Below are 24,022 nucleotides of genomic sequence, written 5' to 3'. Positions count from 1 at the left end.
GCGCCGAAACAAAACATTTTATTTTTTCTTTCCTCAGGTGTAAAAAAAGATTAGTGTGTTAAAAAGATTAGTAAATAAAATTTGATTTACATGAAGGTTTTGTTAAACTTACAGTAAAATAATACTAGTTAGTATTCAAGCTAGCCATAGATGATAATATAATTTAATGATATATTTTCTATATATACAAAGTTTCATTAAAAACATTGTCAAAATATACACAAATATCACCTCGGATTACCCCGCGTTTCGTAACACATGCTTCAAAAAATCTTAAAAGCGATGACAATTTCCGGGCTTTGTGTACATCAAAAACTTATTTTCGTTTACATACAAATGTTCCCCCTCTTTCATCGAAAATATTCAATGAATATGTTATCCTTTATCCTTTACGTGTGGTTTTCCATTCATTGTTGACTTTGGGTCACTTTGCGTTTTTTTATCCGTTGGACTCGGTTTGTCTTTGGTATCATTTTTTGCATTGTCTTTAGAAGCGTTATTAGCTTTCTCAGGGTCCTTACCTGAAGGTCTCACTTTTGCTTTCTTGTTTACCACACACACAACTGTTACCACGATAATAATAATCAGTCCAACAATTCCAGCAACAATACCACCAATCAACACAGCATCTAAATTTGAGAATTTGAATGTACAGAATCATTAAATTTTATTAGGGTAGATAAGATAGGAATGCATGTACAATGAACCTAATGGGAAACACAAAACATATGAATATTTTTATCCTTCCTTTTTCTTGGTTACATGAAAACCATATGCATATATTTTGGTTATTTTACAATTTACTTTTTCCAAATAGTAGCTCAAATAGTAATCCTAAAACGTATCGCTTACTAAGACGTAAAGGAGAATCATGCAAATATATTAACTAGTTTTATCATTAAAATTTTGTATTTTAACATTAATAACAAGATAGTATATTCTTATCTATGGGTAGAGTAATAAATAATGTTCAGCTTTTGTAAGGTCTTCGTACTGAAAAGACATATGCATTTAAATAAATTATCTAATTTTTGTATCATTTTATGCCTAAACAAACAATAAAATGTACATACCTACAGATGATCCACCCGACATAGCACTCATCGTGCCATTTGAGGGGTCCTAAAATGATATGTTTAAGTATGAATACTATTTCATACATAAAGCAGACAGCTTCTTGGTTTGTCAATTCATTATAACATATCATAATCAAAACGATTGACTTATTATAACAATTTGAATGGTCTATTTTTAATACTGTTTGTTTTGCAAAAAAAATCGTTTATCGTGGTTTTAAGTCTATTCTTACACATTTTCAGTCACATTAAGGCCGCCAGTCCACCTAACTGGCTTTTCTGAATAACTAACCAGCATTGCCACATTCTTTGCACGTGCCTGACTGCTAGTTTCAATTCAGTTTTGAGATACAAATGACCATAAGGCCCAATGTCCGCCTCGTCCTTGGATCATTAAATGACACCTTGATTAAGCACAGCGGCGGGATAATTGAAAACATCAAGATTTATCATTTAAAGTTTTAATGTAAATGCAATGTATCTTGACCTTCGTAATCATATTGCTGCTATTTTGTTACATTACAATAAATCTAGTGACATTTTCTCTTACATTGGTCATAATTGTATATTTACGAAGAAATGTCTGTCAGAAATGAGTTAACTTAAGATTTAGCACCACCCCTCCTCTATTACTTACCTGATCTGTAGAGAGGTCAGGTTTAGCGAATGTTTTATCATTTTTGCCTGTAAAATGTCTGTCGCAAATTAGTAAATTTAAGATACACAACCATCCCTCTGTTATTACTTACCTGATCTGTAGAGAGGTCAGGTTTGGCGGTTGTTTTATCATTTTTGCCTGTACTTTTGTCTGTTGCAACAGGGGCAACAGATGTTTCAGTGATTTTAGTTTCTTTTGTAGTTTTCACATCGGTGGTAGTTTTATCAGTTATTGTAGTTTTTACCTTTGGACTTGTCTTAGACGTCTTAGCCTTCGTGGTAGTGGGCGTTGTATTGGGATCGCCAACGTAGTCGATCTGAACCTGTAGAGACCCGGTGCCTTCGGCTCCACAATGATCAGTTACCTTGAAGTCAAGTGTGACTGTTTGTCCGCCTACTGGAACAGTTATCGTCGATTGCACTATGACATCTCCTGGTGTTTAATAATTTATTTTAACTTATTTTTATTGATCAACAGATAACTGGACATGCAGTTTATTGCGAATAAGATCATTTTGTGAGATTAACAAAACAAAATGTATATACGTTTTTTGTTGTTGTTTTTTTCGGAAAGGGGTTGGTTCTTTTATTTCTTTTATTATTATTATTATTATTATTATTATTATTATTATTATTATTATTATTAATATTATTACTAATTTGAAAATGAAAAGGCATTCCCTTGCGTTTACAGTTGTTTTCTTTTGTGAAGATGTTAAACAAGTCCTGGTAAAATATAATCAAATTTTATCTCCATGGGAAAATTCTTTAATGACAATTTCTATCAAGAGCTTTGCTTACAGATTTAAGATTGTCTTGATGTTAGCTTCAGGCAGGTTTTAATGAATGTTTCAATGAAATTCCTAATCGAATTCACAGTCTATTCCTTTACGTTCACAAGCGACACATAATTGAAATGCTCTTTTTCTGTAAATGGTACATGTACTACATGTACTAGAGCCACAACCATATGCCATGCATACACTGTGTGATTTTTAAAATAGAAAACAATATTTACTTGGTGCTAATGTCGCCTGAATTCCATACGTCCTTGACCCTTGGTCAAGACCTCCGCTAAAATCTACAGAGTCTCCGACTTTGAGATTATCATCGTGGGCAACTTTCCATATACCGTCATATGAAGTCCCGTCGGTATATTCAATCAGCGAGTCCCCGGGAGCATACCTTGAGAGCGAAACAAAATCAAAGTGTATAAGTTAACACCAATGTTTTCATTTTACTTAAAAAAATAATCATTTACTCACACATTGCCGCGTATACTTCAATATCATTGAAGAACCTTGATGACACACACAACCAAACATTTGATTCTAGAGAGCGAATATCTTACCTAACCAATCATCTAAAATAAAAACGTTTATAATACATGTTATAATAGAGTTACGGTTATAGATACAATTGTATCTTTCGTTTGTGAACTGTCCATTTTGACAGTATTCTATAACATGTACGATTATGAGGCTTTCAGAAACATCGATTTTCATTAAAGAAGCTAGTTTTGTTTTGTTGTTGTTGCTGTTGGTAATGGTTTTTTAGCTAAGAAAATTCATGTACTCATATTCACGCATTTCTATTTAATCTTGAGTCTTAATTATTATGTTAAAGTTAAATGCAATGTTTTAGCATATGAAATCTGTTTGCCGAATAGCATATTATATTATTTTTTAATTTTACTTACCAACCAATTACGTCATCCTCTTCAGTAGACAAGCGTTCTTTTTCTGGGACGTCATAGGTTACAAAGCCACTATTTCTATTTTTATCTGTGCAAAAATAAAAAACAATAAAATACAATTTATTAATATCGTGTTTAGAGGGGCGGGGGAAAAAATGTTCTGAAGTACGTATCTGAAATGCATTTCGATCATAAATAATTCATCTAAAATGTTTGAAATAACGCATATAAGCTTTTGTTTAATTTAACCCATGACATATTGTGCTATATCAGTCAAATATTTTACATTTTTGTTTAATACTAAATATCAAAAGTGGGCGGAGTCAAAATTCCTGTTGAGTTTAATGGACTTCTATCAGATGCAGTCACTCATTTCATTATCACAAATTAAAATTACACAGTGTAAGATGACGGCATTAAATTGTGTACTTAAACATCGTCATGCACTGATACATGTAAATACATGTACATGTAATCAAATATTACTGCGCGCTAAACAATTAGTTAGTGATTTTATGGACATTATTTTACTTGAACGAAAATTAAATAGAAAGGTTTTTCGTTATGTTTTTGTTGTTGTTTTCTTGTTGTTTACTTTTTTCAAAATATTTGCTACATATTTTCACTCGGCATGATAAAATTTAATATATTTTCATATTTTCCGATAAAATATATGGAATTTAATCATATTTTATTAAATTTATTCGATATTACACGCTTGAAAACGAAAAACAAATTTAAGTAAACACATTGTTACACACAAATATTTCAAAACCTCTGTTCTTGAAATTTACAGTACATTTTCGTCAATACATTATAATACTTTTGATACCTTATAAATTTTCTTTTGTCTCTATGGCGAAAGAGCTATGACACATGAATAATGTTAAAGATACATTCTGTAGTATGCATAATTATTTCATTGGATGCGATGTGCTCATTTTGTTGAAATATCTCATCTTAAATACACGTATATATGTAAAACGAACATATTAATAACAATAAGTCATTTTGAACATGATTGTTAATTTATAACATATTATCAGTCTTGCAGTTTCTTTTCGGTAAGGCCGATATATTTCTACTATAACCATTGCAAATGAATTAAATATGCATCAATTATATTCTATGTTTCTTGTCTTAGAATGTGGCAAGAATCGTGGATTTATTCGGTACATGTATGTATATAACCTATTATTTGATGAATGTATATAATTTCACATAGGTTTAAAACTTTAAACAGTTATCAAATATATATGTTTTGGATTACATTTATATCAAATGATACTATACATACATGTATATATGTAAGTTAAACACAACATTAATGTATTTATACTTGAAGAGTTTGTCGTTATGATCTTCTCCGATATTGTCATCATGCTATGTTATGTATTTCATATGTATATGCACTGTTTGTTGTCTAGTATTATGCTATTATCATGTCATCGTGGGCTTTTAAGCCTAATATGATTGAAATAAAACTATCTATCTATCTATCATTAAAATTTTAATGCAATCAATTATGAAAATGCGCCATACTATGGTTTAACATAATTGTTGTACACTTCTTAAAATATTTTGAGCGCAAAATCTAATGCGTAGAATAAGTTGTTTTGGATCAATGGGTCATCGTCGGCTGTCAAACTCAATTTTGGAAAATCTGCATCAAGGAGAGACCATCGATTTTCTTTCCTTGCTAAATGAACAAGTAGTCTAAAGAAATGATTTGATTAGTCTAAATAACCGGTACAGTCATCATCGTATTCATTTTAGTAATGATAATTATATTTTTAATTATTTTGTTCATTTCATTCAATCTATTATATTAAAAAAATACCTAAAATTTAAAATTTATAGAATTAATTATAAGATCAAAGCTCACTGAGAAGAGCACCTTCTTCTCTAATTTTCTAATAGACATTAATTTTGTTTTTATTTAAATTGCTTCATGGGGTATTTTGAACTCTGTTAAACCAAGTTATTCCTTGTCAATGTATATGTATATTTTCTAAAAACATACTTTTAAAATGTATTGGCCTTTATTGGGATAAGAATTACAATCAGTTTAAAAAAAAAAACATAAAATACGTAAACATAGTCACATGATAATAATAATATGTTGTTACGTCAAAGAAGTTATTTACTTTAAAATATGTATTATTGTACTTAATAAAAAAGCCAAGGCCAACATAGGATGAGGAATAATACATTAAGCTTAACTAGAATTACCTGCTAAATTGAACATTGGATATGATAAATGTAGTTACTGAAAAGGAAGAAGGTGATTTACTTTTAAATGTCTCTTTAGTACAGCTTGCTAATTTAATAAGAAAATATTTACCAGGAGAGGAGAGGACAAACTGTTCAAACTTTCAAAACATTGTGGTTTCTAGAGTAATAGTTAGATATACAGTATTTACATGTGCATATATTTGTCTCCTTTATTAGAGTGAAAACATTTGAAAATGTAATGAAAGTCATCATCAATTTCATTACTTCTACAGAGTGTGCACAGTCTTTCACTTCTTTCTAGACCAGAGTAAAAACCAGACTGTATACTAGAAAGTCTAGCATTGCGTGTTCTACATTTACATAAATGCTTAGCTGTTAAATGAGGTTACAGACAAACTTCTTAACGATTGATTGTTATATAAGTTAAAGGTTTTTAATTTGGCTGCGTAATTTGAAACAGTATTTCTCATTCCTGATATATTTCCTAAAATGCGCTTTGGGATGACAACAGTTTAACAAGTTTTATTCATATCAAACCAGAAGGGCGACGAACCACCGGCAAAATGTGCTTTACAAATACAAATATGGATGTATACGTACTAGCATATAAGATCTATATAAGTTATTTTAATGAACACATTTCTTCCGTTCTAGTTTGCGTAACAGTTAACATAACGTATTTAGCAACAAGTAGATTAATTTCATTTTCGTTTTGCATTTGAAATAGTTTTACATAATTAAATATAGACACGAAAATGGTTACAGATATAAATAGAAACTTCCAAAATACATAGATAAGTAAGTGATTGATACAGTTTACCAAAAAAATATATAAAGTTTAGAGACGAATTGCGATTTAATAATTACTGGTAACAATAATTCAGTGAATGAGAGGAACTATATCAAAACTTCTGTACAGTACACGATAAAAATTCTAAGCTTCAGTGCTTAGTGACTGCTTGTTTCAAATTTTACAGAACACATTTATTCTGTCAGTCTTTTTACGATAGTTTTTCACATGTGGAATACATCAACAACAACTTCCGTGTATCAAGCATCAATTTTCTACACTAATATTGTGTATCCATTGACAGAGGTTAAATGTGGAAAACGACTCTTAGGTGCCGTACATAATTCGTACACTGTAATGTAATAATTCCATAAAAGTCGTCTTCAGGGCGGTCTATGTTATCATTGATTTAATTAGGATGTACTTTTTCAGTACAATCGACACAGTACAACCGACATTAACAGGGGGATTTGTTTAATAAGTTTGAGTGCACCGAATGCTAGTATGGTCTTAAATCATTAACAAATATAGTTACTACCTTGCTTTTTTAAAATACATTGTATCAATGTGCAGTTATACCAGGGCGGATACTGGACAGGGTTTTTCTGGGGGGGGGGGGGGGGGCTGACATATGGTTGGAAAATTTTGACATAAACAAAAGAAAAACAATGCAACAGGCGAAATGTGTGCATGTTTGAAGATAGGGCAAGTATCTTGTTCATGTGACAAAAATTGTAATTGATGTGTTTTATGACTCATCTTATGAGTGGCAATGATGTACATTAAGGCCGGAACTAAAAAAAAATGTATGTGATTGGGGTGAACCTTGGAGGGGTGTTCAACAGTTTAAAGAAAATTCGACATTATATTATGAGATCAATACATCATAATAGACAAATTTAATTGAAATGATAACTAATTAACCATAATGCTTTGTTTCTTCTTGGCATAGAAGACGAGTACGATTTCTGTTTCACAAAACATACTCAAATGAAAATAAAACAAACAGATTCTGTTGATATCTTTATTATATATTCAGATGTCATCACCTTATAAAAGCAAACAAAAATGTATTCAAAACCATTTTGTTTAAATGTGCAACTATTTAAAATGTTTGTCAGGTCGTTTTTCATTGGATCAGTGTGACGTTATACATATCATTTACACATTATATAAAGGGCTGCTGTCAACTTATGGAGTAATTTCTTTTTAATAAAGAAAGTTTGCTGTTTTAAAAATAAACTGTAGCTATCCTTATGTTTTGCAAACAACCGTTTATATATGGTGATATAACTTTTTAAAATCTTTGTCACTCATAATATAAAGTGATTGTTTGCTCTCCCTTTCCCATACTCTACAAAATATTTCCCATTTTCAACAAACTAATTATCATATTATTTTCAACAAACTAATTATCATATTCAACTAACTAATTCCCATTTACAACAAACTAATGTATGACCATGTGATGAATACGAAGCAAAATGCTAAAATTCGAACAATTATGTTCTGTTCACTATCTAATTAATAATGAATAAGTGAATTACATTCTAATTCTCACCTTTTTCCTTTTGTAATAAATACAAGAACAAGTTTTTTTCACCAAACAACTGTCATCAATCAAATATTCAAGTCTTTTAAGTTAACTTCAGTGTTATCAAATTAAGGAAGCCATTTGTGTGTTTATATTTACACTTGTAATTAAACCACTTTCCTAAAATTAGATTTAAAACACGTTCTCTATTTTTATTAGATGTTTTATAGCTAACAAAGAGTATGAAAATGAATTGCTTTTACAATTTAGCACACTGCTACCAATTATTTAACAATTTAAACAACATCAATGCTCACTTGGCTTGTGTTTATTTGGCAATTGAATTGTTTTTAAGAATCACTTGTATATAAATGATTGTTCTGAAAATTTGATTTAAGTAGAAAAAAAGATTTCTTGTAATTTGGATGTACCAGATTGTTGAAAATGGGAATTAGTTTGTACAGCATGGGACAAGAAATCGAGATAGTGAGCAAACAACCACTTTATATCATGAGTTACAAAGATTTTTAAATCTTTTTTTTTTCTAAATATTAGCCCTATTACATTTGTATTAGTAAACAGTGTTATACCCTGACATTCTTGCCACTGATATTGAAATTACACACGTGTTAATTGTCTTGCGACTGTAAATCACTTAGGCACTAAGTTGGGCATTGGACACACAATTTCAACAGGTTAGCAAACGGTCCAGACTAACCGGAACTTTAATCATATTGTTATGTTCCTCCCATTATCCTTATTGTGAATGAAATAAATGAATGATTAATGAAGGACATTACACAGTTGTCATATAAATAGATGCATCTATCATATAATATCTATATATGCTAAAAATTATATAATATGTTTTCGTTGTATTTGTTATCAACATTTTATCTATCATTTTTTATATTCATATAAATACACGTTTAAAATTAAAACAGGTTTTGTATTAACATACATAACTAATATAAAAACTAATATCGGCGATCTCAAATTACTGGTTTTATTTTTCATTTTTGTTTTAAATTTCTTAAAAGTAATTTTGCTTGATTTTTTTTAAATTAAACCTCATGCGTCAGAAACACAAGTGAAACATAATTAGACCAAGTTAATGATGGACATGATTAATTAGTTTTAAATTCTAGACAAAGTTTAGTTAATAACATGTTTTCTCGACTTCAAAATAAGAACAGTGACCGCTTTAATTAATTAGAAAACAAGTCTTGTTAAATTATATTTTTTTGTTCCTCATTCTGTTTAAATGTGGTATTGTTCATCTCTTAAATTATAAAGCCATACTCATTAAATGATAACTACATTTTTATTACATTTCTTTCCATATTTGTTTTGTAAGTGATATGTTACGTCAAACACCTACTGTAAAGTCATTTCTTTATTATGTTCACTGTACATATCCTTTTTGAGAACAATAAGTAGTTCAAACAAAACAGCTATAATCCCATTGCAATCATAAACAATTTGAAAATTAAGGAGGCACTAACTGCATATATACATAGTTAAAGGTATACTCTTCGTTTTATTATTATTATAATTATTATTATTAAAATTATTATTATTATTATTATTATTATTATCATTTTTATTATTATTATTAGTAGTAGTAGTAGTAGTAGTAGTAGTAGTAGTAGTAGTATTAGTAGTAGTAGTAGTAGTAGTAGTAGTAGTAGTAGTAGTAGTATTTGCGTAGATCAGTACTATGCAATACAAATAATTGGAAAGTTCTTCGCAAACATAAATATATGAATCTTAGATATTTAACATGCTGACATTGCATTGCGGGATCCTTAATCTTGACAAGCTATTATACGAACATTTTATATGATTTTAGTAAAGGTCGGTAAAATGTATATTGACTGTAGACATCTCCTAACAGTATATTTCAGCCATTTGAAACTTGAACCAGTTCACTTTCATCAAGCATTTCTTTGTGCTTTTAGTCTGATATTCAATTGTTTTGTGTTAAAATATTCTAATTCATAGGCATTAGATGTTTTTGGGGGCTTTCTTCAGAAACTGATATGTCGTCAATAATGCATTAGATTTTAGAAAGTGGCGTTTGTTATTCAATTTGAATCTGCAATTTTAGACAAAAAGCTTTTAGCTGCTCCTTTTAAAGTACTTGTTTATTAAATTTGTTGGAAGCATGAAAAGAGGCAATCATTTAATGTCTGAGTTTCTGTTTCACGACAAAGACTTTCAATATCTTATGCTTTGAAATACGCATGACTGTATAGATTGTAAACATAGAATATGTATACAGTTAATAAAGTCAGCAAATCAGCAGAAATTATCATACTTTGTATATTTCATGCGTGGTTTATTGGTGTTTTTTCCTTGTTCAGATTTCCAAGAATTATGATTGTTTTATTTTGCTTCTTTTATTTGAAATGTCGTATCCATAAAAGGTATAACTGATATTCGCGGAATTCCTTGTAACGAACCGGTTATGCTAAAATGTGAAGTTGTATTTGAATTAAAATGTTTCACTGCTATTAGGCGCGATTCTCAATCTAGACAAAGCAATTAGTCATATATATGGGCATATGGAAAATGTTCATAGTAAGTTGTTACTTAAAATCAAAAAGTGCTGACAAACAATGATCAGAAAGCAAGAATCTACTGACTGCTCTTGGTCTGTACTGTTCGCATGGATAGAAGTTGATTAAGGATTTAACAATACATTGGTAATGCAATACATCTTACTTCATTAAGTCGTCACGGAATACATTGTCATCTTATCATCTTCTTCTAATACAACACACTTAATCTTTAACAGTACAATACTTCATCAACGCACGAGATCAATTTAATTGCCTTCAGAAATTTTTTAGATAAAATTACATCAAAAAGTCAGACGACCGTCGCCTGCAATATCTTGATGTTAGAAAGTTGCAAATGCAATTAATTTTATCTCAAACAATCGAGCATGTTTTGCGTGAGACTTTACAATCAAATTTTATTTTTTTAAATTTCAAGAAAACGAATTAATTTTTGAAACCATAGTTAGTGCAATTTCACAGCAAATTTTGTAAGACAAGTGAAATCAAATAATTTACTTCTTTATCTGAAGAAAGTTGCACTTGATAGATGGGTTTTATAAGAAAAGGGACATCTGAAATGCACTGGCTTTATCTAATCAATGTGTTCAATAAAAATACTGGAAAACGGAAATCGCTCAAGACCAAGGAAAACAAAACATTTTAAGATGAAAGTTACAACATAACAGTTAAATTAAACCATATTTTGAAAATAGATGATTCCCTTTGTGGCTGAGGGGTTGCCTTTAAGTGTTGAGTCTTAAGAATTGCAGCCATCGTTTATCCCTCCGTGATTCCCTCTGTGATCGTAAGAGGCGACTAAATGGGTTCAATTAATTAGAGTCTATACATCTGTTAGCTCTCGCAGTGATGTTTTGATTTCTGTGTGTCACACCCGAAGTTAACCAAAACAATCTTTCCTATTCCTATTAAAAGATAAATCAAGTGACGCAACTGATATAGCACAAGATAACATCTCCTGTACAATAACTGTTTAATGCACATGTCATTTACAGAAAACAGATAATATACGCATATATACTTGCTGTGTATTGTTGGAACATTTATAACCTTATGTAAAAAGATAGGAAAAGGCAGATGTTCTTCGTAAAGTCTGCAATTAATGTCAATATTGTTGGTGATGAAGCTAAAATAGAAACTACCCTAACAGCCCGCATGTCTGCAGTATGTTTCGTGCAGTACAGATTAATTGCAGAAGCTTTAATGTCATCATAAAATTACAGATCTTCACTGGGATGAGGTTGTTATTTAATTATACGTAAGACTAGATTGCTTGTAAAATTAACTTGAATATATCTAATGTTGTAAAGTGTTGTCAATTTTTGAAATATATATCAAAATTGACTTATTGTCAATAAGGTTGCCATAATTATAATGATTATGAAACATATTTATTTTATCAAATACATCAAATACAAAGCAATCATCTTAAGGGAGCTAAATATATATTGTGTTTAGTAATTCCATTAAGATTTGTATCTGACATAAGCATTAAGATAGTCCTATCAGTTAACTTACACATTAAATAAAGATTATTACAAATGTCAATAGGCTGCGACACTTATTTTTAGCATCAGACGATGACAATAAATGAAACAATCTTGTTTGGTAATCCTTTTTTATTACATTCGATATGACATTACTACAAGCCAATTCTGCAGTCTTGATTTAAAAACGTCCGAAGGATTAACGGCAATAGATGGTTCTGAAGAGAGAATATTACCAAATATATCCAATTGACTTATTTCACACGTCTTTCTGGAAGACACGAATGGCGATGTTGCGGAGAACTTAAAAGGGTCAGTGTTGGAATTTACCGTAAGGGACAAAATGTTGTTTTGAGCACAAAACTAAAAACTCCTTCCTTATTACAGGTTGGTTGCAAGATTGTATTCGAGAATTTGTCTATTGCAATGAATAAATTCTGTAAAAACCTATGAGTGATTTTCATCAGTAAACGATTAATGACTCTTCAAACAATAACTTTTCTTTCATATGTTTAAATATCTTTATATCTTTATATTATCATGCAAATATCAAATCTCTCAAAGTATAGTACTTTAATTTTATTAAACATGCCACTTTTCTAGCTGGTGATAAGGAGCGTGAGAGATGCTACAACTTTAATTTATCTCCTACATGTATGAACATATTCAGTCAAACCAAATTTCCAATTGTCATATAATGTGTTGTTTTCACCACCTTTGCAACATCATCCCTATTCCAGATTTTATTCTTTTTTCCCCTCTGATTTTGGGATGTGGATCACATATACAAAAATATTTCCTGAAATAAAAACAATGCAATGTATCATTATAATTGGACCACAATTATACTAATCGTTTTAAGAAAAGCCATAATTTCTATGGCATTTTAATTTTTTTCTCCGTAATAACTGTAATTGAACAGTTGCCTGGTTAAAGAAGATAATTGCACCACAAAATATTTTTATTATTGGTTTATGTTAAGAAGTAGGATGATATTTATTTATCAACAACGAATTGTTAAACTTGACTTGTTTAACTGTATGCAACTTATTTATTGAATTAAATTACAATCTGGAGTACAAATCATGTATAGTTAAGAAATGTGTCTGATAATGCAAGGCTCTTCGATGCTTGCACTATTTCAATTACTTTCGTGACCCTTAAAATAGCAGTTAGTCCCAGGAAAGTTAGTACCGGTTTAAATCAACCCCGACCTTTCATTGCAGTCAAGCTAAAAGTAGAAAAATAAAGAAATTTGTAACTGATTTTATTGCCGGTCAGTTGAATCACTTATCTATGAATAATACATATTATATTGTATCGCTACCATAATCATTTAAGAATCAAACCAACACATTAAAATATTCAAATATAACATGTCAATATTTCTTATAACTCACGTTTTTAATCTAGTTCGTAGAATGCTATGAAAACTGCTATGCTAAGACGTTTTATTCTGTATAACTTTGACAACGTAATTTAATTGTCATCTTTACGAGAATGCTTTCAAACATTCATACGTGATAAAACTCATAAACATGTCATCGCAATTTGAAAGATTTATTGCCACGTCATAGAAGTGATTTCAAAGAAAATTAGAGATATTGAAACTCGTCCATATTAGCATTTGTAAGTCATCAATTGTACAATAGCCTAGACTAATGGCACAACAATTTACATATTCATAATATATCAGATATCGTAATCTTTGCAATTACCCTATAGCCATAATTTTGGATTTATTTTTTGTAACTATGCAGATGAATGATAAATGGTAAATTTTCGGGGAAATATATTGTGCTTTTTTTTTACAAACAAGATGCCTAAACAAGCGTAAAGAGGATGTTAAGCACGTATTTTAAAGTATTTCTAATTTATTACGTTTTATTCGACATTCGAGATAACAATATATTTCTCAAGAAAGTACATGGTCACTTTTCTAGTCAGAAAATATTCGTCAGACCAATATTTACTATTACTGTTTATGTGTATCATTTGAACTTTCTATTAGCTGCAGTCGCTGTTAATTGTTAATTAAATCGTGTTTGAAAAGTCATGCATTATGTGTGACCTCAGCAGTTTCTTGAAGAACAATAACCCAACCAACTGTTAACTCATATACTAAGTGGAACATGGTTTGCATCTCTAAACAAACTTTTTCCATTATTACAAGATATGATTTAATCAAACTAAAAGCTTGACAAGAAAATAATAAAAACGCAGGCATACCTTATTAAAATACAATAAACATGCAAGTATGTGGGAGAGGAAACTATATCTAGATTTTTTACGGAAGAGGTTATCCGGGATTCGGCAAATATGTTATTTAGCTACAAACTTTTATCGTACAGTACCATTGACAATAGAAAAGCCTTCCGATGGCTTTTTTTTTAAGTTGCTCCTGTAAAAGTTATTTGAACCTTCGGACATAAAACATTTTTACCTCTTGACAATAAATTTATGTTTAGAAATTTTAAAATATACTATGTCTTAAAGATATTTTTAATTGTACCCAAAATAATTGGAATAAATTTCTCGAGAAAAAGGTTTTCGTATCATTAGCGTCATTTCCAAAATATCTAATTCATCATGATAGGTTTTGTAAACAGAAATGACTAATTAATCTTTTTTCACTGTGGAAGGATATTCAATTTATTATTCATCTCGTTAATGCTAACGATACAAATCAAATTAGCGAAACTACTTTTGTTTATATTGGCGTTCACTTTGTAATTAATCAATGGATGCGAAATTGGATTTAACTCTAACCTTTATTTTGTTAAATGAATTTATGATGTAATTACGATGCGTCTTGCGAAAGTAAAACAGTAACTTTTTATTAGTAGTAGTATCAAATTTAAAAAAAATGAAGCAGTGAAGGAACACTATGATATGAAAAATTGCAGACTCGGTTTGATTGAATCTGTTCGTGAGAGATAATGTTAAAGTGAAAACACACCCCCCCCCCCCCCCCCCAACGTCGCGCTTAATTTTAAATGTTGTAGCAAATCTTGTATCACTTTAAACGGTTCGAACTGAATTAGATTTGAGTTATAGAATTATATGGCTTACACTGTACTTGTATTTGACCGCTCATATTCTAGCATAAAAAACAATGTTTTAATGTTAATTACAATATGCATTCTTACGTTTTTCAACACAAACCGTAACATAATAACTCAAATAAAGTTTGTCTTAAAGGTACTCCACTGAGGTACGGCCGAATGTCACAAAAAAAAGTAAAATTTCACGAACCGATAATTTTTTGTTACCTGCGATTTTTGGGGGAATTTTCCAAACAAAATTGGGGGAAACTTGATACTTGTTTTGGTTTTTCCCCAAGTGGGTTTTGAAATACTATTTTCTCAATTTTGTGGGAAAAGCGTTTAAACACCTTTCAGTTTGCAAATCTGAATAAAAACAACGGTCACGTGATGAGTCCTCGGGATGACTAAAAAAAGCGGAAACGGAGAATTTTTTGTGTATCGGCAGCATCGAAAGTGCGAAACCGGAATATACCAACAATCCATAAATTTAAAAGCAAATAATGGGTTTGTTTGTTAAATTTCTTGTTGTTCACATATGTTCTTTTGAGAAAAATCTTTCAAAAGCAATTTCAATATATTTAAAGCATTACATTGTTGTAATCATGTTTTTTTCTCATTACAATGATGAATTTAGCTAAACGTACGGAGTTCGAAACTGACATACACAAATTTTTACAAATATATTCTATGTTAATTTGAGAGCTTTTCGTGTAATTATTAAATATTATGTATTAACTTTGTAATGGTTAAAATATCATGATATCTAGGCTAAGAAAATTTACTTTGTCAATCAGTGTAATGGGTCCTATTTCAAAGGTCACTTTGGTTTATCTGACACCCGTTCAGGACAAAAAACTTCGTAATACCTTTTATACAACGAACATGAATTTAAGTATTGTAAGCATAAAAAATCACACGTACACACAGAATGTTATTCCAGAGATTTCTCTTTAACTCTGATCAAAGCACTGAAAGCACTTGCTTAATAGAGAATGAATCAGGCCTCATTATAGGACATTTAGGCTTCAACTTTATTAGATAATATTTCTAATGTATGTTTAGTGCACATACTTAAAATTCTTTAAGAAAAAATCGATCTCCTTTGCTAGATAGATCTGAAATTTAATATTTATCATTTTTACATACATACTTGCATATTTATCCGCATTGGATGTAAACTTTGTTGATGAGAAGATTACTATGTTTTGACCTAGACATTCAAAACTATAGGTAATTGATACCTGTTTCATGCACATGGTAAACATTATCAAGAAGGTCGGAAAAGAGTTACAATCTGGCTCTATTAATATTATTATTATCATTATTGATTTAGCAGATATCCTGATAAATTTCTTTCTTATTGGAAGGCCTCCGTACTAGTGTGGGTCAATTGAGCTGTGCTTTAATGTTACCAATATATTGAAAGCTTCCCGGTGGAAAAGAAATTGAGAGCGTTATAAGAGTAAAAAAAGGAAAACTGGAATAAAGACAATCAAGGCGACGGCAACGTTCACATGACGCAGCCCCCGACATAGTCAAGCTTCCACAGCAGGGTTATTGCCGTGACTAGTGAAATAAACTTAAAACTGATTATATAGTTGTTGTTCTTTAAACCATAACTTTCTTTCAAATTAAACGAAACAAACAAAATCATGATACAGCAAGACAAATGTGAAGGGCAGGTAAGTAAAAGTAACTTTAAAAATTCAGTAAGATATTATTAACCTCACCTCATACAACAACCATTGCTTGCTTAAACTATGTTTTATAATACTTCTAACTCCTAGACGGTAAAAGGCAATGCATATCTAAACCATTGTTTTTACTCCTTATAGCATGTTTATCATGGCATACTCATTGTTAATAGTTTTGTAAATGTTTTGATAAAAAAAGTCGGATTCATTTCCTATTTTGAAAACACGAGTGACTGGTTTCAAAAACTACAATGGCTAAATATTGATCGGATGCATTTCATTGCATAAATAAGTTAGGGAGAGAACGCTGCTTTTCTTTCTTTATAGTACTAAAACCTTTACTTTTCTCTACTTTTGTCTCTTCTTTCTTCCTGTTTTTCATTTTTGTTGTTTATTCTTTTTATTTACCACTTGAAAGCCTGAAATTAATGTTTTCATTGATAATTTAGCTGTGGTCATGTGTTGCTTGGTCGTGTCGGTGTTGTATTCATTGAATGTTACCATTCCTTTTTGTATCTGTGATCGAAGATTAGGAAATACAAAGCTAACATTCAATCTCTGACACAGCGGTTTCACGACAAAAACTAACAACAAACAGTTCTTAAAAACAGCTGAAAACTACCGATTTTAAAAGAAAGAAATATTTTCATTTTGTTATAAGTATCCAACAATTTACAAAACGCATTCAAAGTTTAAAAGTAGCTTTGGCGCTTATAGAATTGTCAATGAATGCACATTCACAAATTACGCGGATGAATATCATTTTAATCAATGAAAATGCTATTTTAAGCGATGTCGAGAGCTTATTTCACAAATAAATCTGACTGTCGAGTAGTGGAATATATACATGTCGGACTGTTTTGGCGAGAAGATTTTTTTTTAAATTATTTACATCAATGTTAAAGAACAGGTTTATCTTGAACATATAAACCTCGAAATTAACCCGAAATGCAGTGAAAAATCTAAATTCAGTATTACTTGATTTTATTCAGCATTGTTCGTATATCTTCTTCGTGGTGCAAGGGTAACGCGCTTCGTTTAGTGTGTGTCTGGGTTCAAATCCCAATTCAAGGCAATTATTTTTTATAAAGTTTCTTTGTTAAGGAAATAGCCACGATATGCAAGGATAAAGTGTGGCTGTCATAAAAATGAACATAAATGATTTTTTGATGCAACTCTAGTCATGCCAAAATTCCATATGTATCAAAACTCTGGTACCAAGCAAGAAGAATTATAGTACATAAAAATAAACTTATACAGGAAAATAATACAGTTACACAGTGCGATTTATATTGCAAATATCAGAAAATACCACAGAGCTTGCAGCCTTTTGATTTATCTTGTTTTTCGTATGTATTTCTGGAGATTATGTGGGTGGTTCTCGTAATACTTTAAGATTTATAAGATTGTGTATTAAAAGCCTTTGTAAATTGTTTCGGAAATACTGGATATTCGTTTTGAAAATTTTTAGAGCTACTTAAGTATTTTAAACACGTGAACGAAAAATTTCACAGTAACAGGAATTAATTCCGAAGTATTTCGGTTATAGTGATTATACCGTAATCAAACGTTAAAGGTCTCCTAAGAAATGTTCTTTGGAATTAAAAATTAAGTGTAAGCACTAGAACATAAACCACCAGATTGCTTGCAAAATCTTTATCGGGCAGGATTAAATTGGTTCACAAAACATGATTTTTCACAGTCAAGATCAAATGAACAGACTGTCATTTTTCTTCCCTGTTACCGAAAGATACGAACAGACTGTCATTTTCTTCCTGTTACCGAAAAATACACACCAGGAAGATTTCAAGTAGAGGACACGTCACTGACAGAATGTTTTTAATATTTTTGAATAGAAAAGAATTTGCTAAAGCCAATTTTATGAAAGAGAAATCGGGGATGCTACTTATTAAATTATTTGCCCATAAAAGAGGATTTATTTTACTCGTTTAGATTATTTTCAAAAACAAAAGTCTCAAAAACGCAAACCAAAGGTTAGCTGATATTTTAGATGTAAACCGCGACATATAAAATTAATTTATCTGTGAAACTGGAGTGAAAATGTTGATAGTTTATCCGGTTTTTTCTTCAGTGCCTTCAGCACTTTGATCTTATATGTAGTACAAGTAAAACTATATCGTTTTCACCAAAAAATATTAAATTTCTAAACAAGTTTCTAGTAGAATCATAAACATTTATTGTATCATAGTTTGAAGACTTTTTCTGTTGAAAACGTGTCAGAGTTAAATCGAATTCATATACATGCACAGTGCGTAACTGGAGTGCAGGTAATAAATACCAACACTCCAGAGCATGCCCATTGATGTAACTCATTCTTTTTTCTTTTCTTTTTTTTTTGGGGGGGGGTGCTTTTATGGAATAACGATGGAAATGCCACATTTCAGAAAGCTGGTTCATAGGTTTTTTTCTGGGGGGTTTCATATTGTTACAATAGGAAACGTACATTTAATTTTGCCCTATTGGTATGAATATGATGTAATTGTGTGTTGGAACGCTGTATGTACGATCCTATCAAGATAGCCTACGAAACGTCACTCATTACATACACAGATGTCCGTTTGTGCCACGAAACAATTTTGCAAAGGGGGCACCTGAGTTCTTTCTCCAACCAGTAAAACTGAAGAGTCGCCAAAATGACCTACACAGTTTTTGTGTGACGTTAACCCCCCACTCCATCCCAAAAACAAACAATCAAATCAAAAGAGACATGTCATTTAACTGTATTTGATTTAAATACGTGTATAGATAGCGTTAAATACTTGTATTAGTTGTGATTACACTGTGCTCGTTTTAGTATAAATATCACCGATGCATTATGTTTGCCTCTAGAATATTGAAATTGAAAACTGAAATGTCAATGAAAATAATTGTACATGTAGTATAATCAGCTTTCCGTTTTGTCTAGAAAATGACCGCTTCGGCTGGCGTTTTGATTTTTCAAGACAAAGAAATTGCTACCTTGATTATCTTTTATACAGTTTTCTTCGTTATACTCAAAGTTATATAAACATGATAGGTTAGGAGAGTTGAGAAAAAATCAATAGACTTTTTTTACCCCCGTTTTACTCTGTTGTTTCCAAAAATGTCCGTTGCGTATTTTAGTTATACCCGATGAATTGTGGGGTAAACTTCTTGTACATGTCTGGGAAAACAACTTTCATTTTTTCATCAAAAGCTAATGTGAAAATGGCATTTTCTAGCATAATTGTTGTTTTAGAGGGATTGGTTAAAGTGTAAGTTATTGTTATTTTAGTCATAATATTGTGATTTAAGTGGGAAAATTTGTATACATTTTTTTTGGACACCAAATTACCCGTCAGACCTCAGTGTTAGCCCCTTTAACACCTTACCTAAGTGAAACGAGTAAAAATAATAAACTGAGCCCAAAATATAAACAAAGTTTAGTATTTTTACTTTCAATATAAAAAATACTATATTTCATTTTAATATTTTGCGTGCAAATAAATGTCCCAAAAATATGTTACAACAAAATATTAAAAGAATAAGACTACTTGTTTCAGAGGAAGCTCAGCTATGTTTTTCTTAGAGTCAGTAAAAACTTCTTCTAACACAATGAAATGTAATAAAATGAATCGATATTAAAACTTTCATTATCAGTTTTATTTTTGATTAAAAAATGCCATTGATATATCAAAACGTCACTTCACAAAAATTTATTTTTGTACAAGATATCAACGTCTTGCTTTAAATGTTTTACATTCGTGATATATGAAACGTTCTTAAGATTGTTTGAATAGGTTGTCCTTCCCACACTAACAATTTTCAACATTCCTGGAGGAGAATAAAAACCACCTAAATGTGTTGGTAAAGACATAATCTAAACAGCAATCTTTAGAAATAAAAGTATCTGAAGAGCTAGTTCTTAAGATCACAGACATTGCAAAAAAAGTATTAGTTAGAAGCATCTCTGATCACATGTAGCATATTTGGATCTGGAGGAAAAACTGAAAAAGTTAGAACATTGATTTTAACAAATGAGATTATCATTACGTCTCTTCATTTAAGTCTGAATTGAATTGAGTTTTATTATAGACCAAGGGTTTATTTTCTATTGAGATATGTATCAATTAAATAAATGATGACAGTTTAAGGCTAATACATTCCATCAAGAAGAGGGGCTATTTCTTCATGTCAGTTATTGTTTTATGTTTAAAATATTTGATTTAACTTGTAACCGTGCATTAGTCTTATCGTAGATTCTTTTTTTCCAGAAAATTATCGTTTTGTGCTACTTTTCGTACCCTAACCATTATAACAATACGTGTATAGTTTTACTGTTATTCATAAAAGGCACATTATGTTTAAGTTAATATTTTTCTACTATAGAAAGGTCAAATATGTGATTAAGACCGTTTCAGTAATGTTTTAATGTATTATAATATATCAATACAGACCACTTAAGCCGGTGTTAGGGGGCGTGGGCGTTAGCTTGCTCTTTCCAGTACAGCCCATGAATAGACTCAATCAAACTGAGCTTGCAACATTTTCAATTGTGTAGTCTTCGGACTTTGCATTCTTTTTTTGTCTCTATATATAGTAAGAAGCGTTGAATGTAAACTAATTAGTTATAAGGGCAAAAGGTGGCTTTTTGACTTCCATCACTATAATTGTATTAATTACTACAAAGCAGCACGTTCAGGTCATCACCGCATTGAAAGACATATTTCCAGATTAAGCTCTTTCAAAAAATAATTTCTTCAGTACCAGAATTTGTTATTCAATTTAAAATCGTTCCCCATTACTTTCATTCTCTGGATGTTTTAGAGACAATTACATCAAAACCTAGACGACTGTCGCCTACAATGCCTTGTATTTAGAAAGTTGTAAATTAAATTATTTTTATCACAAATAGGAAGTTGTTTTACTAATGACATTACGATTATGTTATTAGTTCAGATCTTCTTAGAAGAAAGGTAAAGAACAGAAAAGAAATTTAAAGATCGTCAAAAGTGCTATAATTTCAAACCAAACATTTTCGACAAAAAAAAATTCTTTAACACATTTCTGAAATGTATTAAGCGAAATAATGAGGACCGTAAATATTTTACTGTCCATACTTTAATTAATTTATTTACGCGTTACATTCATAAAAAAGACTCATCCATCTTGACAAACCATTTTTGTCAAACAGTGTGCACGGCCTTGCATGCTGATCTTGGTTTGCACTTATCGCATAGGTAATGTGTATGACACCAAACACTTTCAGTAAACACACATTTACCTAAGGCTTTAATATGCAAGCTTCATAACCTCAGATCCCCTTTCAAAATTCCATTTTATTTAGTTCCGCACATTGTTTTCTCGTTTAGGGCACATGCATTTTTTTACTTGGGGACCATATGCCGCTTTAAATGGAATGTCACTAACGTGCCACATTGAAGGTTTTATGATGACCACCATATGAACACATCTGCGGATGTTTCAAAATTCTAAATTTTACCAGTTCATGTTAAATACTGTTTAAGGCGGTGCTATAAGGCGTGGACGGTAACTTGCACTTACCATTACCGCCCATGAACAGGCTCAATTAAACCGAGCCTGCACCATTTTCAATTTTGCCGTGTTGGGCTTTCTTTGAGGATTCTTATTTCTCTCTACTTTTATATTTTTAAATGATCTTTACTGTAGTTACTGTTTTATGTTAGTCTAATGTTTTGAGTTTATCAAATTTTTTTTTTCATGTTGATTTCTATTTTTCCTTAATCAGTATTTTAATGTCAAGATTTCAAAAAAACTTTTGGGAAGTGTGTTTACAAAAACTGCGATGTTTTGAAAAAAAAATGGGCACTTTACCATTAGGGTTTTTTGTCTATGAATTTTTTCAAACCCAAAGCCCCTCCAAAAATATTCAAAAAAATTTAAAGGTTTATACACTGGGGCTGATAGCATTTTTGACATTTATGATATTTTTAAAGAAAAAAAATTCCTTTTACTTGTTTTCCTTTTGACTTTATAAATTGTGTAATCATTTACAAATTAACCTAAAAGTTAAAGAACTATTCTCATTCCTGTACATTTTATTTGAGAACTATCCTTTACATTTTATTGTATAGTGACAAAACTATGCCTTACATTTTATCATAGAGCTATCCTTAAAATAGATAAATACAGAATCCCTAAAGAAAGCCCAACACGGCAAAATTGAAAATTTTGCAGGCTCGGTTTGATTGAGCCTGTTCATGGACGGTACTGGAAAGTGCAAGTTACCGTCCACGCCCCCTAGCACCGGCTTAAGCAGAATTCAACATCTAACATGAACTGGTAAAATTTAGAATTTTGAAACATCCGCAGATGTGTTCATATGGCGGTTATCATGGAACCTTCAATATGACACGTAAGTGCCATTCCATGAAAAGCGGCATATGGTCCCTAAGTAAAAAAATGCGTGTGCCCTAAACGCGAAAACAATGGGCGGAACTAAATAAAATGTAAAACTTTATTTTAGAATGGTAAGAACTATTATTTACGTTTATTTTGAATGGTTAGAAATAATGTTCTTTACATTTTATTTTAGTATTTCAGTTTGTAATTTTAAAATGACCAATAAATATACTTAAAGATTTTTATATTCAGTCCTTCCCTGTTGATTTTACAGGAAGTCTAACCGATAACAGACCGACTTCGTCCGAACAAAAACAAATCCCTTAAGCACGCCCAGAATGACAACATTGTACGATCGGACTTATTGAGCAGCGGTTTTTAGAAAATGCAAATTACCGGCCACGCCCCTAAACATCCGCTTAAGAAATTCAACAGTTATACATTACAATGATGCAATTTTGAAATTAATCTATTTTAACTGAAAAAAACCATAAAATATTGTATTCAAAGTGCAAAGCAAAAAAAAAAACATCAATGTGAAGTAAACAACAAACAAATGGTATAATGGGTATTTGAATAACAGAAACATTAACCGTATAATATGTCAAATACACTTCAACTTTCTGCCAAGCTGAAGATGTTTGGAGTCAGTAAATAAAAATGTATTTACTGACATGCATGTTTTTTAATTGTGACGTCATGTTTCTTTGAAGAGGAAAAAAATAACCCAAAGTTAAATGATAGAACAAGACAGATACCGCTGACGGAATGCTGCCCAATTTAAGTCAATATTGTTCTGAATGGACGTAAGAATTTACTTGATATCCGCATCATCACCATCATGATTTCTACAACATAAAT

The 24,022-nt window shown here is 30.7% G+C and overlaps 1 protein-coding gene across 1 annotated transcript; it reads right to left on the bottom strand.

Moving 5' to 3' along the window:
- Positions 1-375: 375 nt before the first annotated feature.
- Positions 376-3,517, bottom strand: LOC132740630 (uncharacterized; the record flags this gene model as incomplete). The annotated part of the gene is made up of 5 exons (XM_060728574.1): positions 376-629; positions 1,074-1,122; positions 1,826-2,166; positions 2,752-2,918; positions 3,433-3,517. Coding segments are annotated over 5 exons (896 nt in total), but the record flags the coding sequence as incomplete, so codon positions are not given.
- Positions 3,518-24,022: the final 20,505 nt, after the last annotated feature.

Source organism: Ruditapes philippinarum, unplaced genomic scaffold (assembly GCF_026571515.1).
Source record: "Ruditapes philippinarum isolate M1 unplaced genomic scaffold, ASM2657151v2 ctg10755_1_1_1_1, whole genome shotgun sequence".
Lineage (NCBI taxonomy): Eukaryota > Metazoa > Mollusca > Bivalvia > Venerida > Veneridae > Ruditapes > Ruditapes philippinarum.
Note: the sequence above shows the minus strand (reverse complement) of the source record. Positions and strands in the feature narration are given on the sequence as shown.